Source organism: Pongo abelii, chromosome 4, assembly GCF_028885655.2.
Source record: "Pongo abelii isolate AG06213 chromosome 4, NHGRI_mPonAbe1-v2.0_pri, whole genome shotgun sequence".
NCBI classification, from domain to species: Eukaryota; Metazoa; Chordata; class Mammalia; order Primates; family Hominidae; genus Pongo; species Pongo abelii.
This window is the reverse complement of record NC_071989.2, coordinates 148,471,452-148,493,602: the sequence shown is the minus strand read 5'-3', so window position 1 is coordinate 148,493,602 and position 22,151 is coordinate 148,471,452. Positions and strand designations below refer to the sequence as shown.

The 22,151-nt window shown below is 41.1% G+C and overlaps 1 protein-coding gene and 1 long non-coding RNA gene across 6 annotated transcripts in view; one reads left to right on the top strand and one right to left on the bottom strand.

Moving 5' to 3' along the window:
• Positions 1-16,190, bottom strand: part of PURA (purine rich element binding protein A) — a 66,298-nt gene extending 50,108 nt beyond the window's left edge. For 2 of the 4 annotated variants that reach the window (XR_010140036.1, XR_010140035.1), the window contains exon 1: positions 15,582-16,190. Coding sequence is in view for 2 of the 4 variants with exons in the window: in XM_002815955.6 (XP_002816001.4) it covers positions 8,650-9,759; positions 10,579-10,944 (1,476 nt within the window). In the remaining 2 variants the exon portion in view is untranslated. Of the gene's footprint in view, positions 1-4,385; positions 9,760-10,578; positions 14,483-15,581 lie in introns of those variants that run through there. The other 2 variants (XM_054556635.2, XM_002815955.6) reach the window with 2 other exon arrangements.
• Positions 14,532-20,905, top strand: LOC103890731 (uncharacterized). Of its 2 annotated transcripts, XR_008525761.2 has the most exons (5): positions 14,532-14,659; positions 15,191-15,328; positions 17,337-17,505; positions 18,041-18,220; positions 19,637-20,905. It is a non-coding gene; the product is annotated as an uncharacterized LOC103890731 (long non-coding RNA). The 2 variants fall into 2 exon arrangements; XR_010140039.1 differs by lacking the exon at positions 14,532-14,659 and having other exon boundaries at positions 15,099-15,328.
• Positions 20,906-22,151: the final 1,246 nt, after the last annotated feature.

Sequence of the window (22,151 nt, the reverse complement as noted above, 5' to 3'; positions counted from 1 at the left end):
CCATCTCAGGCTGGAAGTTAAAACTCGAAGACATCATTTCATATACACATACATATATATTCCCTATCCTAAGCTTTAACTTTGTCTATTTAAACAGTTTAATAAAGCTCACATTTACAAAGGATTTTATTGGCAAATAAAGGCCCATATTAAAAATTTTATCAGAACAAATTTTTGATTTATACAGCTAACATTAAGAAATATTTTCTTGGCCTTATAAAGTCTTTTTAATTGCATATAATTTTTGCTTTGGGTGGGATATTGAAAACAATTCTGCAAGAAATTAGAAAAGACTAGAAACAAAAGTGAAAGTGACTAGCCTTAACTTTCAAAAAATCAAGTGCAAAGATAAATAGTGCAAATAATGAAAACTAGAAATTTTACAGGCAACTTTAGTCTTTCCTGCTTTTGCATTTTTACACATTGACAACTTTATAAACCCTAACAACTATATGCAGCATGGAAATGGGCTATCATTTATCTCCACTGACTAGACTTAAGGAAGCCTTTCAAGGACTTGTCTCACAGTCATTTAAATCACAAGTTCTTGACACAGGTTTGGGAATTCACTTTTTTTAAAACAAATTTCTAAGGGAGGGGCTATTTAAGAAGGCTCTGCATTGACTTAAATGAGTTATAGTATATAACTATTATAATTTAAAATCTGACATAATAAAATGTGAAAATTATACTAAAGTGCCAACTCTACAAAATAAGCTATAGTAAAAATAATCCTGCTATTGTTAATGAACTTGACATTCGTAAAAAAGAAAAATTACCTTCAAAGTACAAAATCAGAACCACTTTTTTGCTATTTTTAAAAGAGATTTTTATCACTAATATATAGAGATGTGAGTAAAATGAAACTTCAAAGTAATCTGTCCAAATCACCAGGAATAAATCCATACTAAATTTGACAACAAAGAGTTAATCCAAACATACTTGAATTACGTAACTTAAAAACAAACATTACAGTAATTATTTATCTTAAATAATTTAAAACACTACTGGAATAATGGGAACAGAAATCTAAACACTATCAGCTTACCCTACAAAGGATATAAGAACCTCCAAAATTTACTAACTTATTTTATTAACATTTGCCACCACTGAACTCTTGGGAATACTACAATTTTAAAGTAAGAGAGAAAGTGGGGAAACAGAAACATGAGTTTGGGGGGTATGTTGTCTAATTTTAGAAATACAGTATTATTGAGGGCCTCATAAGGTCTACAAGGTTAAATGGTTGCTATGGTTGCAAATGTAAAAGAAATAAAAAAGACACCTAAAATTGCAAGTTAGTGTTTTTACCTGGTTTATTGTCTTCTTCTAAGAAATTTGTGTGGGCCAAAGTCTCAAAGTTCTATAAAAGCAAGGAATAATATGTGTCTTTGTAGAGTACAAAATCAAATAATTTGATCTAAGGACCGTTTGAAAAGTAAAGGTAAACTACATTGTAACAAGAGCCCAAGAAAATAGATAGTATGTGTGATAAATATTTCTGATAGTTTAAAAAGAATAACAGTGAAAAGCTTGAAATTTTCTTTTCTTTTCCTCAAAATAATAACTCCCCAGCATCCACTTGCCTTGACCAGAAAAGCTGTCATTCCACAATGGTGCTACTTAATTTGTCCCAGAAAAGGAGACATCCTATACATGAAAACAGACTTGTATAATGCATCATCATTATCATAACTCTAGCTATAGTAACTAACAGCTTTCTCATAATCAGTGAGGGACCCATTTTCTCTGGCTTTATTGAAACTTCCTTAGTGAAGATCAACTTCATTTCCTTAGCAAATAACTCTCATTCAGACTCCATCATAGTACCTTTTCCTAACTCTAGTAAAAATTCCTCTCACTTTATTTCCAAACCATTCCCTATATACCTCTCAAACCCCCATCCACAAACACATTAAGCAGCTCTCCTCGTCCTACTCTCCAATTTCCAAACCAATAAGTCTCAGTTCCCAGTAACTTACCTAAAATACACATACTTCTTACTCTCTTCAGTTCACAAGTTTCTTAACATTAATTTAGATACCTTCAAACTGCCAGCTTAAGACTATGGGGAAAATAGCAATCAGAAAAAAACTGCCCAGTTACCTCATAATACTGAAATTGTTCTGGATCATCAGCTATGTTCTAAGGCAGGAGTCAGAAATTTCTTTACTTCTCTCTGAAGAAGTAAGCTTGAGTGCCACTGGTAGGCCTACAGCAAGAATAAAAGTGGAGAGAGAAACAAAGAAAAAGGATAGGAGAAAGAAGATGCCAGATGTACATGGTAAGGAGGTAGGTCAAGTACCACCACCAACTACCTGCATTTAAAATTGCCAATCCACTCCAGCTGAATGGGAGTTTGACCCAAACTCAACATGTGCCTGATAAGTCATTAGCTGATGGCTATCATTGTTTGAGCTAGTCAAGATGAATAGGTAATTCACCTGTCCCATAACTTTAACTGCCACTTCACGATAAGGACATATTTTCTTAAATCCTCCTAGGATCCTTCTGTGTTAATAATCTACCTTAGACCAAAACACACACTAACAAGAGTATTTCCATGTTTTTCACAATTCTAGAATATAAGGACTTGGTCCTTGAACTTGGAGGCCTCTTGAATTATTAAAGTGGAACCAAAATCAAGAAAATTAAACTCTTTAGCTTAAAAATTTTTCCATCTAATGCTACAAAATAAGCTAATTGCTAATAATTATCAAAACAATGTGTGTATTTATGAAAACATGAAAGAAAATCTTGTGATTCCAAAATGAGTGAAATACTTCTGATGTGTAAGAAGCAACTACATTTTACATAGAGGATCACCACCATGTTTCTGCCTATCAACAGGACAATTTTCCACAAAAGCAAAGGACATCAGGAAGGAAAAACACAAAACAAAACAAATACCAAACGTGGAGACAAAATAAAAATGAATGAGTAGTTATGACATTCCTGTTAAGAAAAATGTTAACAAGTGACCTTTGCCACACTCAGCTTTCCTAAAGACATAAATTGCCTGGACCATTCAACATCAAAACTTGGTAGTTAGCTTAGCAGATTCATTGGCTTGAAACCAATCATTATTTCTTTTTTCATCTGGTTGTTTTTGTATCATGAAATTCTACCTGACTCATGCTAATTCTGGCTTATTTTCACTTAGCCTGTAATGAAATTTCTGTTCAAAAAGGACGTGTCAAATGGCCTATACCTTAAATTTAGGTTTTGTTTTAGGATCAAATAACTTCTTAAATATTAATATTAAAATCAGCTTTTCTTAAAAAAAATCACAAAATCTGCAAAGAAGATTCTATAATAATTCGTGAATAGCAGTGATCACTTTAGTTCTATAGCATACTTACGAATGGCCAAAATTTGGTTAATATGCAATGAAGAAAACAGAAATATTGTGATTTAAAAATTGATACACTTTAACAAATCTACACAAATAACTTTGGTGAATTTATCTATGTAAGCAATTCCAATAAATTATCTCTCCTATTTATTCCACTCTCAAGGAGATGTGTATGTGAATCTATATACATATACACACACACAATGTATATATACATATATATGTGTATGTGTGTGTATACATCTCTCTCCAAATTATGAAGATATTCAAATTTAGGGATAATAAACTATAAATGTTATACTCAGAGTCATCACCAACTATTCCAAACCTAAGTTGCTACAGATGCCCTTGTTTTAGCATCCTTTTACGTAGATAGCAAGGTCTCATTCTGATACTCGAAAGATTTTAAAAAGGGAAAAAAGTCATTAGACTTGGTATCTCACTTTTTATGGTGAAGAAAATCTTAAAATTATGTTCACATGTAAAATAAAATGAATTGTGGAGCTATGAAAGCTACTAGAGCATCAATTTCAGATAGCCCCATTCTAAAATTATCCGGAAATGTGTGTGTATATATAACCTGAAAAAATGAGTGGGAATATTGTAGACAAGAAGGTGAACCATGTGTGGAAGACAAAAATAATCATGCCTATACGGTGGGGTCACCAGGTCTAGCAAATAACCCAAAATGTCATAAAAGAAAAATGTGTTTAGAAAGTTTCAACAGGGCCAAAACACAAAATGTTAAAAGAACACAAACAAAAATGAATGAGATAACCCCCCCAAACGTCAAGTTACATAAGAAAACAGGAAGAAAAAAGTTGACATAGTATCTTTTAAAATATATCAAATCTTAACTGACTTAAAAAATGATATAAAGTGCTTGGGCCATGATACCCACCCAGATTCTCATTATCAACGGATTTATCTTTTCCCCCTCCCTTCCACCCAAATTTAATTCAGTTTTCCTTAAGAAAAAGTACAGCATCCCTATATTAATAAGAAATGAAAACAGTGAGTACAACTGATATAGATCCATTGACTTTTATTACAAATGTACTTGATCACTTGGCTTCAAAAAGTTTAAAATCAATACCCTATTTTCTGTATGCCAGTACAAAGCAAACTGTTTTACAAATTAAATACCTAAAAATTTGACAAAAATATTAAAATTTGATGAAAAACAATTATAAAAATCCTTAATCTCTCTCTTCAAAAAAGGAGGCAGTCTTCCCACTCCTATTATACAATATTAATAATATTCACCATTTTTAGAATAGGTAGCTAAATTATATCTTTCTGTTAGCATACAAAACTTAGACTAATATATTTGTATATGCTCCAGTTAAGTTTGTGAATGCCATCTGATTGCAATATAATCAACTATCTTTTATTGAATCCTAATTTACACTTATTTAATAATTTGCATAGTTTGAAAGGGATAAAGGTTATTCTACAACTAATTATCATAGGCTATTACAGTGCTACTTTTCAAGGCAATAAGTATTTGCTCCCAAATGAAGTATCTGTCTTCTTTAGGCAGGGGTTAAAACTACTAGCAGCTTTCTCTATTACCTGAAAAATCAAATTGGAAGTTATCCATCTCTCTAGATGTGAAGGCCTGAAAAAACACAATATACTTTCCGCTTTGAATCAAATTTCAACCCCTGCATGGGACAACTAGAAAGTGAGACTTTCAAGGTTTTTTATTTCCCTGTTGGTTTTGGTTTCTACTCTCCATGGCTTTTTGAGAAGCTGGAAAACAGTTTGTCTTTTCTGACTAGCATTGTCTTTTTTTCCATTTGGCAAATATTCATCTACCTCCAATCTGTATCCAGTAGAGGAAAAGCCGACATGGCTTTTCTTATGAACTTCCTTTGTTGTCAAAGGCATGTATAATGATTTCTACAGTTCTGGTTAGTTAACTTTAGCTCCCTCTGTGGCTGGATGACTGCTGCTTCTAACATCAGCATGATAAATAGGAGGCACAAATAAAAAGTAGCTTAAAAAAAATTTGGTGATTTAAAAGAAAAAACAACTCCAAACACACACACATACATAAGCATTTCAAATCTGGTGGCTGATCTCTGGATTAAATTACTTGACAGTGTCTCTCATTTTAAAGAACGTCAATATTGCAATGCAGTTCAAGTTTTCTTTTATACTTAGGCAAATAATACAGTTTAACCAAGCTCTTGGACCTTAATTGTAAGACAAAGCAGATCAATAAAAATAAGGCATACTTCTCAGGAATTAAGTTTTGTTTGCTTGTTTTTGGCACATTTGATCATACTGTCTTCTATGAATAACACATATGGTCAAATATACCATTTCCTTATTTGTTTCAGCATAAACAGGGTTTACCAACTAGTAAAATAAAAACAAGGAAAAATTCCAACATAAAACACTGATATATAGAACCTTGGTAAAGTACCGAGCACCTGGGAGGGAAGGGTAGGGAAAGGATGCAACAGAAGAGGGAAGACAAGGTTTGGGAGGGTGCTTGGGGAGGTAAAGTGAGATGCTTAAAAAAAGAGCATCTTTACAGTCACTTAGTCTTTTCTACGATCACTTTTTAAGTCTTAAAAGATCTGCATGTGGATTTCTTTTTAAACCCACTGACCATAAATCAGACACTGGTTTCAAAATCATAGTTAGATTGTATTAAACTGTTTTAGTGTAAAGACAACTGCACAATACATGTGCTTCTTGAGCCGGTGGGATTCCAAGCAGAATCTGAAGTCTATAGGTAAGAAAGGCTTCACTTTAGGTAACTCTGGCCCTAAAGAAAACCTCATGAAAGAACTCGCATCTCAAAGAAAGGACACTTTGCCTAAGTTTGCTGTGTTTTTGTTGACTTGCACTACTTATTGCTGGCTACTATGAAACAGTGATCTAGGAGTACTCCAACAACCTGTAGTACAAGGCTTAACTTTAAGAAGCTATAGTAAACAAGAGACAAAATCAAAGCAATTCTCTTTCCTAATTAGTAACAGCACAGAGAATGCAGTCTTTTCCATATCACAGTTAAAGTACAGTGAACAAAACAGCTCAACAAACCTTAAGACAAAAAAGTGCAGGTTATTAATGTTTACATGCAGTTGATAAGCATTCCAAATGTCACATTATGCACTGTAAAAGCTCAACTTTACTATATGGAAATAAGAAAAATGCACCTCTGGGGAGGGGGAAAAGCAATTTAATCATTTCCAGTGATTTTGTAAGTAAAGAAACTCCTAACTACTGTACGGTCACCTCATATTTAACATTGTATGAATATTAAAAGCAAACAATTTAATGGGAAAATGCACAGTACAATGAAAATAGCTTGTTATTCAACACATACAGTAGATCTCAAAAACGAAGACAACACACTCAACCAGGGAGCATAAAAATATCAAATCAAAACCCAAAGGACCAGCAGAAAAAAATCCTTCAAAAAGACAACGGTTTGCCTTCCTAGGCCAATGCTTTACAATATAAGAAGCACTGATACCTTCCCGCTCCTACAGGTGGTGTCTTATACATACAGCAGTTAGATCTATATGGCTGGATTTGCCAAGAAACAATTCCATCCCCAGAACTCTCTGTCAGACAAGACCCATTTTTTTTTTTTTTTTTTTTTACCAAAATACTTTCTACAGAATTCCAAACCAAAATGTACTGTTTAAGGCATCTTTTTTATAACATTTTCTCTTCACTCAAAGATGATAGTCATGCAGCAGTTTAATGATAAAAATATATTAATATTTTACTATACAGCAGCAAGAAGTTAGTTGTCAATTAAAAGCACACAAACATCTTTAAATGAAAACCTGTAAAAGACTATCGTTACAAACAATTTCAGTTTGGAGGACACCAGCTTGGTAAAGTGCTCTCCTAAACTTTGCATTTTCATACCCTACACCTTGAATATATGAGTTATAGAACATACTTTTGATAGAAGGCTTGTACACTTGGGGAACACAAATACACTTAGCATATAATGTAGCCAGTAATAACTAGCACCACAGCTACATGGAAATCCTTTACATACACCAACTTGGCTTTCACTTTTAAAACAAAACTCAGAATCCATGGCTCAGTAGGATAACTATAATTGTGTTGCTCTGCTTTTTAACAGGTCTACATAAGTTAATAGCACTAGCAAAAATCAAAGAATAGCTTCAGACCTCTTACAAGTTTAGGAGACAGTGCTAGTGACCACAAATAGACTCACTACCTGATGTCCAAGTACAGGTTCACTGGAAATTGCTGCACGTTAGTTTTTTAAAATCTTTCTACACATAATAAAAAAAATATATTATGAACGATACAAGTACATCTCATATACACAATAATGACAAAACGCCTACTCAGTCAAAGCAAACAGATGCAGAAAAATATTATGGGAGATCTCCTTTTTCTTTCTTTTTCCTTTTACTATTTGAATAACTTTGGTTCCAACCATAAAAATCACAACTTAGCAAATTTCATTTAAATGCCTTTTTTAATAATTTCTTCATGTTCACAGAAGTTTCACTGACCATTTTTATGTTTAAGGTCCAGATGCAATGCATATTGTATAAAAGAGAGCACTTATTGTTTACCTTGCATGAATTAAACCTACGTACCTTTAACTCTACAAACTTCTGCATAACATTTAGACAAAGCTCAGACACACAGCATGCCTAGCCCTCATATATATACACATCTCTAATCACAGGTATATAGGGTGTCAAATATACTATAATAACCTCCATGTAAGGTTTGAAATTTGGTAACAAAATGAGAAAAACTAAAAATATTATTTTACGTGTTCTAAAATATCTCTTTTTTGTGCTAAAGTCAAATGTTAGCTCAACATGAAAAGGACTTTTATATAATTCAGCAATATTATAATCTTGACCATTTTGCAAACACTTTTTAATAATAATAGCTTAAACGTGTACAAAAGTTCTTGGTTAATTAGGGAAATAAACACTCAGTTCTTTATATTTTTTAATCAAGTAGGAAACACAGTTCATATAATGTTATTACTTTTTGTATTTTTTTTGTTTTTAGCAGCTGCTTACTGTTTTATATGGTGGATAAAGTGGACAACATCCAGCGATGGGTGGCAAGTCAAGAAGAGAAACTGTCAGTTGGTGGAGGTTCTGTGGGTGGTGCTCCCTTGGAGTTAACAGGTTTTTTTTTTTTTTTTTTCAACTTTTTAACTTTTTATTTTCTCTCTTTCTTTACAGTATATTTTTTGTGTGTGTGGCTGTGTGTGTGTGTGTATGCATGTGTGTGTGTGGGGGTTTCATTCAGTTTGATCAATCTTCTTCCCCTTCTTCCTCACCCTGCAGTAGCAGGGTGGCAGCGGCGGTCTCCTCCTGCTGCTGCTGTTGCTGCTGGTGGAGCTGCTCACAGGCAGCCCGCTTCTCCCTCTGCTTCTCTTGAATCTTCTTCATCTCCTCCGAGTACTTGCAGAAGGTGTGTCCGAACTTGGCCCACACCTTGTAGGGCACGGTGATGGAGTTGCGGTAGGTGGGCTTCACCTCGCTCACTCGCATAAACACGCCGTACTTGTTGGAGCCCACATCGAAGAAGAAGCGCTTGTTGTCCACAGTCAAGGAGGTGCCCTCGGGCAGCTCGGCCGGCTCCTCCTCCACTCCGTAGTCGTCGATGAGCTTGGCCAGAGCGTCACGGAACTCGATGAGCCCCTGCGCGGGCAGCGCAATGGTCTGGCCCTGCGTGGAGCCCAGGCCAGGCCCCCGGTTGACCGTCTGGCGGATGCGCAGGAAGCGGCCGCGCTGGTTCTCCTTGAGATCCATGTAGTACTTGCGGTTCTCGCGCACCAGGAACTCGCTCTTGAGCGCCCGGCGCGGCTCGTCCTGCGCCTGGGCCAGGTCCGGCGGCTGGCTGGGGCCCAGCTGCGCGTAGTGCTCGATGAAGTCGCCCAGGTAGTCGCGGAACTCCACGGCCACTGACATGGAGAGAGTAAGGCGGCTCTTGTTGCCGCCCGCGCCCACCTCGGCGATCTTCAGGAAGCGGCCCTTGGCGTTCTGCTTCACGTCCAGGTAGAAGCGCTTGTTCTGGATGTCCACCCGCTTGGAGGCCAGCTCCTGCGTCTCGTGCTGCAGCCCCCCTGGGGCCCCGCCGCCGCCGCCGCCACTGCCGCCGCCGCCCCCGCCGCCACCACCGCCCCCGCCGGAGCCTGAGCCCGAGCCGGGGTGCCCCAGGGAGCCGCCCGAGCCCAGCGCCGCACCACCCTGCTCGCTGCCGCTGTCTCGGTCCGCCATGATGCTGCGCTCCGCTGCCGCGCCGCCGCCGCCTGCCGCTCCGCCCGCCGCCTCAGTCGCCTCAGCCGCCGCTGCTTTCCCTCCCCGGCTCCGCCTGCTGCCGCCGCAACCCCCACAGCCAGTCAGCCACTCTCGCGAGATCTGCGGGAGAGACGAGACAGACGAGACCCGGTAACAGGGCACTGACTCCCCAGTACAGTAGCAGGGCGCCCTACTGTACGCGCCCACCCGCCCGCCGGCACGTGACCTGCGCCCCCTCCCCGCTGCCAGCCCCCCGTCCGCCCGCCCGCCAGGCGGCGCCCACCCACCGGCCCTCACCCTACAACCCTGGCTGGGTGGGGGAGAGGGAGCAGGACGCGCCGCGTCGCAGCTGCTGCTGCCGCTGCTGCTGCCACCACTGCTACCACCACCACCACCGTGGCTGTCGCTGTTGGGCAGACCCTAGGCGGCCTCGGCCTGGGGAGTTAGGGGACTAGGGGTGAGAAGGAGTCTGCCATACTAAGCACAGAGAGTGGGCCTAAGCTCTGCTTTCCAGTGACCCCCCAAAGAGGATGTGGGGGTAGGGGCCCGCGCAGCGCAGCAGAGCCCCTTGCAGAGAGGGGACACCGAGTCACGGCCACCCCCTCTCATGCGGGCCTCAGCCAGACCCAAACCCAAACCTAGACAGGCCCACCCGCCACCCGGCTGGGTTGTCTCCTACCGCAGAGCCCTGGCCGCTGAGGCAGGCAAGGAAGAGAGGTGGTGCGGTGGTAACCCTTAGCGGCAGAGGGGGCTGCTGGGGATGAGGTCGGGGCGCCGGCAGCAGTGGCGTGGAGCAGCAGACACCTAGCCTGTCCCTCCCCTCTCGCTCCCGCCGCTCCCCCTCCCCGCGCACACGGCAGTGGCTCTGGCCTCAGATGATCCCGCTCCCCCCTCCCCCCAACCGCAGCCCCGCACAGTCGGGCGGGCGGGCGCACTCACCGATGGGGGGAGCCGAGCAGAGGACAGTAGACGCACCAGGGCTAGGGTGCCCGCAGTGACTGTTCCCGTCGACTCTGCCCTTCCCCACATGCAACAATCAAAAAGAAACTCCACACGCACCCAAAAACCTGCAGCCAGTCCCCCTTGGGACCACGACTGACTGCCTGCCCTCCCGCCTCCCCCTCCTCCTCCTCCTTCTGAGATTTGGGGAAGGGGGACACCCTGCTCAGGGCTGAGCGCAGCCTGGGTTGCTGGCCAGCTCTGCCGATGAACCAGGCCCTGTGAGCATTCAGACCCTAGCCCACTCTTCTTCCTTTCTGGAAGGACCCAGAATGGAGAAAACCAAGCAGGCTTTCGGAAATTCATGAGCTAAAAATGTCAGGAATTTCCTGGGAAACGCAGTTCCTTACGGGATTCATTAAAGCAGGTTCGCTTGCCCCTTTTACTCTTCCTCCTAGAAACTTGTGTCAAGGAGAGATCCCACTCCCAAAAGTAAAACATTAAATGGTCGCTGGTTTTTATGCAGACCGCTAGGTTGCTGACCATTAATTAACCAGTGAGTCTTTGGATGGTGATAGCTAAAAGGGATCTTCTCTGGTGTTAGAAAGGGGCTCAGGAGTAGAGGACCTCAGAGATACCTGATTTCTCTCTTGCTAGACCTGACGTATAACCTAGGGCTTATTTCCAGATAGGTATTGAGTGCTTGTACTCTCTCACTGCAGTCTGCAGCCCTGGCACTTTGGGGAAAGCTAAGGCCTATCTCCAGGGGACCCCCTGCCAATGCTCCCACACTCTCCCCCATCACCTTCTACAGGCAGCTGAGAGATACAGATCACACAGCTCTGCCCTTGGCTTTCTCAAGCACAGAGTGTTGCCTCTATCCTGAGAAAAATGTACCTATTCCATTTGTGGGTTTATTCCCATTGAGCATCCCCCTCTTCCCCCAAAAGTAAGGAGACTTGCCTCCCTCACTCTTAGCCCGAGGGACAACTGGGAATATGGTTGCCCAGCTTCCTAGAAAAGAGTGGACTAACGATCAAGAAACCAAGAGCAGGCTAGGGAATAAGCCTTGTTGATTCCTGAACCCTCAAAGCCCCCCTTACCATATCCCTTCACCTCCTGAACAAACTTGCCTGCTAGGTATTCACAGCTTCCTTTTTCTCTTAGAAAGAGCCCCATTCTACTCAGCATTAGCTACTTCAGCCCTGGGCTGAAGTTTGCGACTTCCTACTGAAAAGAAGAAGCACCTGGCCACCAAGGAGCAAACAGGCGCTGTCCTGTGCACCCGTCTCAGAACCACCCACCTATGTCCAGTGGTCCCTGAAATGGCTCTCTGAAGGGAAGGCCCCACACCAAGAAATAAAAACCCAGGCTTTGGGCCCCATAAAGAACTTCCCCTTATTTGGGGGGCAACCTCTAGTACCCTGTAGTACTCTTTCTGTGTTGATTTTTTCTGCACTCCGTCCCCTATCCCAAAGTCTATTGGGAAGGGGACACAGAAACTTTTGAAGCACTTTGAACTGCACAGAAATACACGTGTGAAGAAGCAGTAACTCCTCCAGGCTCGAACAGTAGCAATCAGGACTCTGGATAGACCTCAGCCCCTCCAGGGACAAAAAGGCTCAGTAGCAGGCTCTCCACTGAGAATGGAGTGGGACATTACGCTTCACTTGTAAACTGAGGCTAAAATCTGGTATAATCCGATCTAGAAGGGCTGCTGCTCTTCCTCAAGAGTTTACCTTGCGTCAAACCAAGCCCCTGCTCCCTCATGAAAACTCAAGGCAGCAACAAGGCCAATGAGAATATGATGAGGGCCCCACCCACCCCTGCCAGTCCCTGCCTTTCTTCCGTGCTGACTGCTGCCCCCAGGACAGAAGACTAAGACTCGAAACTGCCCCGCCTTCCTATCCCAACTTCCCGCCTTCATATCCCAACTTCCCGCCTTCCTATCCCGACTTCCAGTGTAAATTTTCTTGCCCTCCGTCCTAGACGTCTATATACAAGGATTCCGAAATGATTTGAGTTTGGAAGTGCCCTGTTTTTCTGAAAAAGTGACTGCCACCAAGAACTGACGTCTTAGTTACCCAGCGCAGAGGCAACTGATGAAGTTTCCAGACAGAACACAAGTTGAATATCATTTGTACACTTAAACTGGGAATTTTAAGCTCAAATCAGCAAATGAATGGGACCTAGATCTCTCCACATAAATATGTACTTGTTTTATGCTATTCATTATATATGTATAAAACTTTTGCCCTTATTTGCCAGCTTCTCTCCTACTTTATACGTGTATCTAAAAAGCAAACAAGATTAACAATGCCTTTCCAAAATAATTCAATGATAAATAGGATTTTTAGCATATTTTCACTACTGAAACGAGAGTTAATTTCAGAATAAGCCTTTAAGTGTGGGCTTTTTCTCAGACTAAGGAGGTGAAAGGCAGCTTTCTTTGGGCTATAGTGTACAATAGCCTTAAAAGGCAATCTGGGAGAAATGAATATAAACTTCCAGAAGTCTTAAAACAAAAAGTTTAAACTTTAAATAAAACTTCACAGTTATATTTGCATTGTAACAATGAAAAGTCATTAGAAAATAAGTGGATTTTAAGACTTCTAACCATTTGTTAATAATCTAAACAATATACTAACTTGGTGAATGAAGTCTGTTCTAGTATCCAGCTGTTTGAATTTGTTACTGTAAAACAAACAGTTGTAAAACTAAATGTATAATTTCATTAGAATGTAGGAAAGACAAAGGGAAAACGAAATATAATATACAGCAAATTAATATGCAGCAAAAATCCATGTTAATGAAAAACTTATCAAAAAGTAAACATTTCCTTTCTCCTCACAATATGCTTACAAAGACATAATGTCTCTAGATTTCTTGAGCCCTTTTATTATTAATACAACAGACACATTTTAAAGAGAATAGAGACTGCTTTATTTTTAATCCCACTGTCTCTATGTATTTAACAAACTCTTACCAACAAAAAATTGTGCGCAAAGAAATACACATTAGGCAGAACAAAAAAGAAAAAAGCTTTAATTTTCTTCAGCCTGACTACAGGTGATTCTGAAATAATCTAATTCAGCTTTGGTTTTATAAAGTAAAAATCAACACACATTTATAAAATAGACTTGGAAAGAGGTTGTCTACCTCTGGGTAGTAAACCCTTCTGATTATAGAGTTCCTAATAGAAACAATATGTTGATTAATATTTTACAAAATCACAAATTTCCAAAATAAAGAACATTAGAGCTTGTGTTTTCAAGTGATACTTAGATTAAATACCAGTCTTAAACCAGACAACTATCTTCAATACCCAAATCATTAAAACTAACTGGGATGTTGTACTGTAAATGTTCAAAGTGGAGGAATTAGCCATTTCTTCTCATGACTATCTACCAAAAAAATTGAGAAACTCTCAAATAAATCTTAACATTTAACAACAACAATGACTAATAGTAACAGCATTTCCCAGATCGTTCTTTAAAAGCGTATTCCTTTTCCATAGCTCACTTAATCTTGAAAATCATGCCTCTTCAATGCTATTTTAATGTTTAGGATTAAAGATATGAAGTAAACATTTAAAATATGAAGAGAACAATCCACTTGATAAAAATCCTCGCATTTCCAAAATGTTTTCATTTTAAGCATTTGCAGAAGAGTTAAATAAATGTAGCAGACATTCTAAATTCGATAAAAGATTCAGAGAACCCGACATTTTATGTACCCCAAAGGTCCAAACAGAACCGATGTAAATGTCAATAGCTGTCTCCCTTCCGGCTGATACTTAAATGGTTTTACTAGTACTCAACGCAATGAAATCAGCAACTCTCCACACTCTAGTCAACACTCCAATTTCCAAAGCCGCAATTCGCAAACGTCAGTTGGGCGGGGGCGGTGGGGGATCTTGAAGTAATCCAAAAATTTCCTTTCCCCTTTGACAGTCCACCAAAAGATGTCAAACCAAATCCAGCCTATTGTAAAGCTCTGGGACCTCCCTTCCAAGGACACCGAACACAAGCTTAGACACCGCTGCGAAAAGCTGTCCAAAAGCGCCTGGCCGGACAGAAATGTAAGGAGCCCAGACCAAAACGAATTAGAACCCTCAACAGAGGGTCCCGCAGACACCGCGGAAAAGAAGGTGGCATTTATTCCGGGGTAGACAGCTACGAACCAGTTACCCCAGCCAGTCTCTTGGGCCTCTCCAACCCAAGTTCAGGTTTATGGCAGATATATTGGTTGGGTGCCTTCCCCTACAAACATCACAGCCCGCCTCCGGGGCCCACCGCCGCTCACAGAGAAGACCCCTCAGCTTCACATCCGTTCCTTTTGCCCTCGGACAAAGGCAGAGGAGCTGTGGAGCTGACCCAGCGCTGTGGGGCAGTAAAAATGCCTTGTTCGGGCCACCCATCTTTGGGCCCGGCTTCATCTGCGATGTCAGCACCAAAGGTTTTTTTTTTTTTTTTTTCTGGTTTTGTTTTGTTTTTACAACGCATCCTGGGCGGGTGTATGCATTTAGTGGTGGTGGGGTGGGGGGAACCGAACAGAGGAGGGGTTGGCAGTGAAGCCTGGGTTATAGAACTCTCCTTCCTCTCTCTCCCAGCTTCCAGGGTTGCCGTGCAGGGAGTGTCAGCCACGTCTAGCGCACAGTCCCAGGCCCCAGGGCGAAGGCGGCTAGGGGAAATGGGGCTCAGGGATTGCTAAGCAAACGCATCACTGGTGGTCTCCAGCGCCTGCGGAGGTAGGATCGCCTCTTTTCTTAAGGGGCGTGTTATTTTGTTCTCTTTTGAAAGTAGGAGGGGGTTCATTCGTTTCTCGCTGCGGGGGGTGGGAGAGAACGTTGCTGCACCGCCTGGGTCTCCAAGAGGGAGGGTGCGGGGATGTCTGCAATGGTACTATAATTATTCCTGGGCTGAGAGGGCAAGTAGAGGGGACGGGGCGAGCGTCACCTGGAGCTGTGGCAGTGGCAGCAGGGAAGGTCGCGAGGGGCTTACCCGGGCGGGCGGGCGCTGTCCTGCCGCAGGTGAGGGAGGGCGCAGGCTGGCGGGAGGGAGGGCGCGCGCGAGGCAGGCGCGAGGAAGGGGGGAGGGGAGGAGGGCGCGCGCGCGCACACCTGTCCTGGACAGCGGCGCTAGCCGAGCTGCGCCTCACTTAGGCTCTGCGGGCTGAGGAGGAAGGAGGGCGGGCTGGCGGGCGGGGGCGGGACGCCGAGGGGAGGAGGAGGAGGCGGCTCGGATGGCTGGCTCGGCTCTCGCTCGCTCTCCCTCCCGCGGGCAAGTCCGGCTCACACCCTGCTTCTCCCGCTCACTCACAGCCCCCTTGGCTCTCCCTCCTCCTCCTCCTTCCCCTGCGGGATCCGCTCGCCGCCGCCGCCGCCGCAGACGGCAAGTCGTGGCAGCCAGACGTCGGCGCGTAACCCGGCGCTCCGTGCGTGACTCCAGGCGACGTCAGCGCGCGCTCCGCGTTCCCCACCCCTCCTCCCAACTCCGTGGCTCGCGCCCTTCGCTCTCGCGTCTCTCCGTTTTAGCTGCCGCCGCGGCGGCCGCCGAGCGCGTTCTTTCCGCCCCCCTCTCGCGCGTGAGCGCGCCCTCTCGGCTCCTGGCGCGTCAACATTCCGCGGCCCAGGCCTTGGGGCGCGTCTGAGGAGGGGGATGTCTGTGGCCTCTCCGCCCACACTTCCTCCACCCACCGCCCGCAGCGCCCCAGAAGGACCTATTACTCATTGGGCTTCTGAAGGCCGAAGCCAGGCTCTGGAGGGGATAGAACCCTGAAGGGCCTGCGCCAGCTCCAACTTAGGGCCCTGTGCGTCGTTGCGACTGCCGCTACCACCCCATCACGCGGCACCTCCGCCCCAACTCCGCCCGGGTCTCTGAGGAGGCAATAGGCCTTTCATCTCCCGGGAAAGTCTCACCTTGGCCCTCAGACACCCGCCAAGAGGGGTCGGAAGGACAGAATTAGCATAGAGAAGAGGGGCTAGAGCACTTTTCAGGCTCTGGCCCCAGGAATCCTTGACAGGAAGCGTGGGGTTGCTGCCCAGCCTGCCACGCAGTGTAATATATTGAAGCCGGGCCCTTTTGAGGGAATGCGACTTCCTTGGGCCGAGGGGGAAAGAGTAAAAGTTAATTTTCATAAAGTGCTATGCAAGGGCTAAATGTGAAATTATAAAATGTCCTTTAAGACAGTCTTCTTGAAATCGTATCAAGTTTGACAAGATTTTTGGTGCACGGTAACGCTTTTGCTCGCTTTCTATGCTGTCACGTCTCCATCCTGCAACACTGAATACGTAGATGGAACATGGATCAGCTAATAACTGCAGCAAAATAAAAACTGCATTTATCATCTTTATCATTATTTAAATAGACCTCCGAGAAGTCAAACTGTGATTTAGGAAAACTTAATCATTGCTTCAACCTATTTAACTATTTTGTTTTGAAGTTACTTTGCAAATATACCACAAAATCCCTCTTTATTAGGCAATGGTAGACTTTTACACTCACTTGTTAGAGAACCTTTTCCAGAAGCATATCTAGTTGAGCCTGCGAGGCAAGTAGGACTAAGGTATAATTACTCCCATTTTACAGATGAAAATTGAGTTATCAAAATGTAAGTCAGTTGTTCAGCGTTGTGAGGAGTCTATCACTGATAGAGGGAAAACTCTAAGGTCTATTATTGCCTGCTTTATTCACTAAACCGGAAATCTCTCAATTGTTTTTTTCCAAGTATCTTTTGCTGCCTCTTATGTATTGTAGGCAGTGCCTGATGGCTGAGAAGAATCGCGGAGGACTAGAAAAGGTTTGAGTCTGAAATTATCTGCCACAGAGAGTTAGAGCTCAGAAATAAGTTATTGTGAAACAGTTCAACTTCCATGTTAACGACAACGACAATAACAACAACACGCTTATTAATTCCTAGCTGGAGGTGAGAAAATGAGACTGGCTTAAGGGTGATGGGTCATTTCCTTTGAATTGCTTCTTTATATTAACCTCATCTTTAGGTGGCAGCACTACTATATAAATATCCTTCGAAGTACAGTCTTCTGCAACTTAATATCCTAAAGGATATTCTGTCCTAAATGTTTCCAACCGTATTGTGGAGATTAGAAACTGGTGATTTTATGATATAAAATCATAGGTGAGAATGAGAAAACTTGGAGGTTCTAGAGGAGGAAAAACAGAAAGGCTATCAGACACATTAATAAAATACATGGAGCTACGGAGGGAAAACATTAGAAAGTTTCAAGAAAAAAGTTTTTTAGGTGTATGAGGAGCAAGTAGCATCTCTTTAAACCTTGTCTTTTGTTGAAACATACGACAAGATAACCTTCCAAAGCAAACCATCCTTTCTCAGTACTGCATATTTATCAAGCATTTACAGGTTTGAAGTTGCTAGTTATATAGTTGCCTGTACTCAACTGTAATTTTAAAATTCCGATGTAGTTTTTCCTAATTAACAGCATCAAGCTTATGAAGATTTCCAAGTAAGACTTTATTGTTGACCCTTGTTGAAGAGAACTCTACTTGGCTTCGTTCCTGGCTTTCCTAAATTGTTCACATACAAGATAAACTACCATCATTCAGACTTACAGAAGTGAGAAGACAAGCTGAACCAAATGTAAAATGGTAGCAATTTACAGGTAATTCTATATCTTAATTTCTCCCACATTTTTAGGGTAAGAAATTGTGATATATGGGGGTTATTTGGATCACGCGTTTTCTAAGTAAAACTTTGTCGTGATTAATTTTATGTATTTATAGTAGTTCTCCCTGTGTCCGTTTATCCAAGCAACACAATACAATTGAATTCATATGCATTTCAAAATAGACTCCATTTGATTTACCGTGTAAATACAACCACCAAGGAATATAGAGGTATGACGATCAGGAGTGAGAAATAAAAGTATTTCTGGATAGAGGATGAAGTGTTTTCTCTTTCTTCATGGCGGCTTCCATCTATCTCAAGTCAAACTTGGAGGAGGAGTCTCAAGCAAATTGGTAGTACTCAAACTCTGCAGTATTATGTTAAGATTTTTAAGCTCTCTGGTGCCAACAAATCATGCAGCCTGGGGGCCTTTGCTCCAAACTTCTGCCAACTCCATTTTGGCAGTAAAATGTTCTGTTGAACAAAGTTTGCACGTGTTTAGGGTGTGAAGTGGTTCCTCAGGCATTTATCTGGTTTTATTCCAGTTTAGGGACTTGAAGACAAGGGTCAGAAGTGTGAGACTTGTAGACTTGATGTGTGCACTGAAACATACTATAGTAGCAATCTTGAATTTTTGGTTTAAGCAATGACAGCTTTTTCTTTGTTGATACTGGAGTTATTAAAGTGAATCCTTTAGTTTACTCCTTAAATGCTAACATGATATCGAATTGGTTTTCATAAGCAGGTAAGCAGAACCCTCTCTGTTGAGGGTATAAAGCTGGGGAAAATCATTCCTCATCCTCCTAACTACACCACCACCAAAATGTGTTTATCCAGATGAAACTCACCAAACAATAACTTGAGAGCAAAGGGACCAGTAATTATTTAAACTTGATCTCATTTGTCAAATTTTATGTAACTATGAGTCTCTGATCTTTTTTAGTATCAGTTGTCTGGCTTCATCTTTTTGACCCATCTCTTCCCATTCTGGAATCATTGGTTAACAGCACCTGAGCCAGATGTGCATGCTAATTTGTTTTATTCCAAGGGTTCCTCTTCCAGTAGAAAGTGTATACAATCTCAATTTCCATTATTTTTTTCAAGTAATTCTCACAGAAAATCCTTATAGAATCTGGGATAACAGTTTGAAAGTCATTGATTAAATACTATTGAAACATATTTTTCTTTATCATTTAAGAGTAATAGCAAGAATAAAATACCAAAGTAAAAGTAACAGATGTTGAAATGATACTGTTGTCTTACATTTACTATAATCAGCAAAATGTAAATTTGTAGGCTACAAGTATGACAATTTGAAAATGGTAGTTATTCTTGATACTTTTGCAAAGAGTGTGACGTAAATTCTTATTTGCACCTTTATTTTCTTTCCTTGTTTTTAAATGTAATTCAGATGTCAGAACTAACATGTGGATGAACTTCGAGATGGAGAAGAAAACTGGGCTTTTCCAAAGAGTGGATCTATCTGAACTGGATAGCACTATTGAACTTCGTTGCATATTTTGTTGTAGCTCTAAAACTCCTTTGCTTGCTTACTTTTAAATGCAATGTGTTGCTGTACATACATACAACCAGACACCAGTGCCTTCTGCAGCTAATCCAGGCCATTTTTATAACCTAATGCAGTAGCACTTTGCAATTAGATGAAGATCAGTGGGATTTCTTTCTGTGGTGATTAAAATGTGTCAGGGGAAGAATCAAGACAATACTCCAAGTGAAAAATATAAAGTCAGTTATTTCTTTAATATTTTGTGTTATAGTAATCATTTTTATCTTTTGAGCATACTTTTTCTTGTCTACTTAAATACTCAAAATTAATTATTAAATGTAAATGTAAGCACAGTGAGATACCGTCTCATCCCAGTTAAAATGGCTTTTATAAAAAAGATAGGGAATAGTGAATACTGGTGGAAGGATGTGGAGAATGGGGAACCCTTGTACACTGTCGGTGAGAATGTAAATTAGTACAGCCACTATGGAAAACTGTATGGAAGTGCCTCCGAAAACAAAGTAGAACTACCATGTGATCCAGCAATTACACTAGTGGGTATATATTCAAAAGAAAGGAAATCAACATATCAAAGAGATAGCTGCATTCTCATGTTTATTGAAGTCCTGTTGAAATAGCCAAAATATGGAATCAACCTAAGTGCCCATCAGTGGATGAATGGTTAAAGAAAATGTGATTGATATGCAGTGGAATATTATTCAGCCATAAGAAAGAATGAAATCCTGGTTGGGCGCAGTGGCTCATGCAAGTAATCCCAGCACTGACCTCATGAAGACAGAGAGTAGATGGTGGTTACCAGAGGTTGAGAAAGGGAGAGAAGAGGAGGGATGAAGAGAGGTTGACTGATGGATACAAATATACAGTTTGATAGTGATAAATCAGTAGGGTGACTATAGTTTATAATAACCTATTGTATGTTTCAAAATAGCTAAAAGAGAATAATTGAAATAACATAAGACAAAAATTTAAGATGATAGATATCTCAATTATACTGATTTGATCTTTACAAATTATATGAATGTATTAAATTATTACATGTATCCCCAAAATATGTACAAGTATTTTGTATCAATAAAAAATAAAATTTAAGATAAAGTAAATGTAATGATTAGCTTATATTTCCTAGATCAGAAATAAATATTTACTTAAGTATGTTTATGATGAAGAGTTTTTTTATATCACTATAAAAATAGACACCTTACATAAACATATTACAGTTGGTGTTTAGATGGCTCTTTTTTTTCTGGCCTTGAACTTCTGGAAAGTAGGTATGGCCTGCTATGTCAGGACTAGTTCTTGGAATTCTTTGTTGTTTTTCAGTCAGCCTTATTTTCTTGGGTCATGTTTTGAACAATATTTATCAAATGTCTGTTTACCAGACGTTCCAGATGCTTGAACAAAATGAAATATCTGCTGTCATAGAGTTTCCAGTCTATGTAAGACAATAAACAAATGTATAATATAATGCTAGATAGTGATAAGTGCTAAAAAGAAGAAGAAAATAGGAAAGGGGAAAGAGAGTTTCTGTGTGATTGTATGTGAAAGTGTCCATGCATGCCGCTCACCAGTATTTTAAATAGAGTGATCAAGGAAGCCCGTCTGAAGAAGTAACATTTGAATAGAGATCTGAAATAGTCAGTCACGGGAACATTTAGGGAGATGTTCCAGGCAGGCATTGTGGACAATTTATGTCACAAAAAAGTCACCCAAGTGTAAGCCAAGTAACATCCTGTATGATAACTATATATACATTTTTGTTTTTTCTTAAGTGAAAAACAAACTTATTAGGTTTTCTGGGTACTCATTAGGTTTTCAGAAAAGTTTTTCATTTAATATCATTATTGCTGTATATTTCCCTTAATGATTATTCTATTATTTAATAAATAATATTTATGGCTCTACAGATACAGCTTCACAATCCCTTATCTGTAATTCCAAAATACAAAAAAATTTCTTAATTCATTTAGTGGCAAAATCTGAACTGACATGAATCTATTTAAGATTATCCTTTATGGGCCAGGTGCAGTGGCTCATGCCTGTAATCCCAGCACTTTGGGAGGCCAAGGCAGGAGGATCACTTGAGGCCAGGAGTTTGAGACCAGCCTGGCCAACATGGTGAAATCCCATTTCTCCTAAAAATACAAAAATTAGCTGGGTGTGGTGGCACATGCTTGTGGTCTCACCTACTTGGGAGGCTGAGGCACGAGAATCACTTGAACCTGGGAGGCGGAGGTTGCCGAGATCTTGCCACTGATACTCCAGCCTGGGTGACAGAGTGAGACTCTGTCTCAAAAAAAAAAAAAAAAGTATTTATTCCATTTAGTGTGACTACTGATACATTTCATTGTAGAAACATTAGTGTGTTTGATGAAGGGTTGCTACATGTTAAGTAAAATAT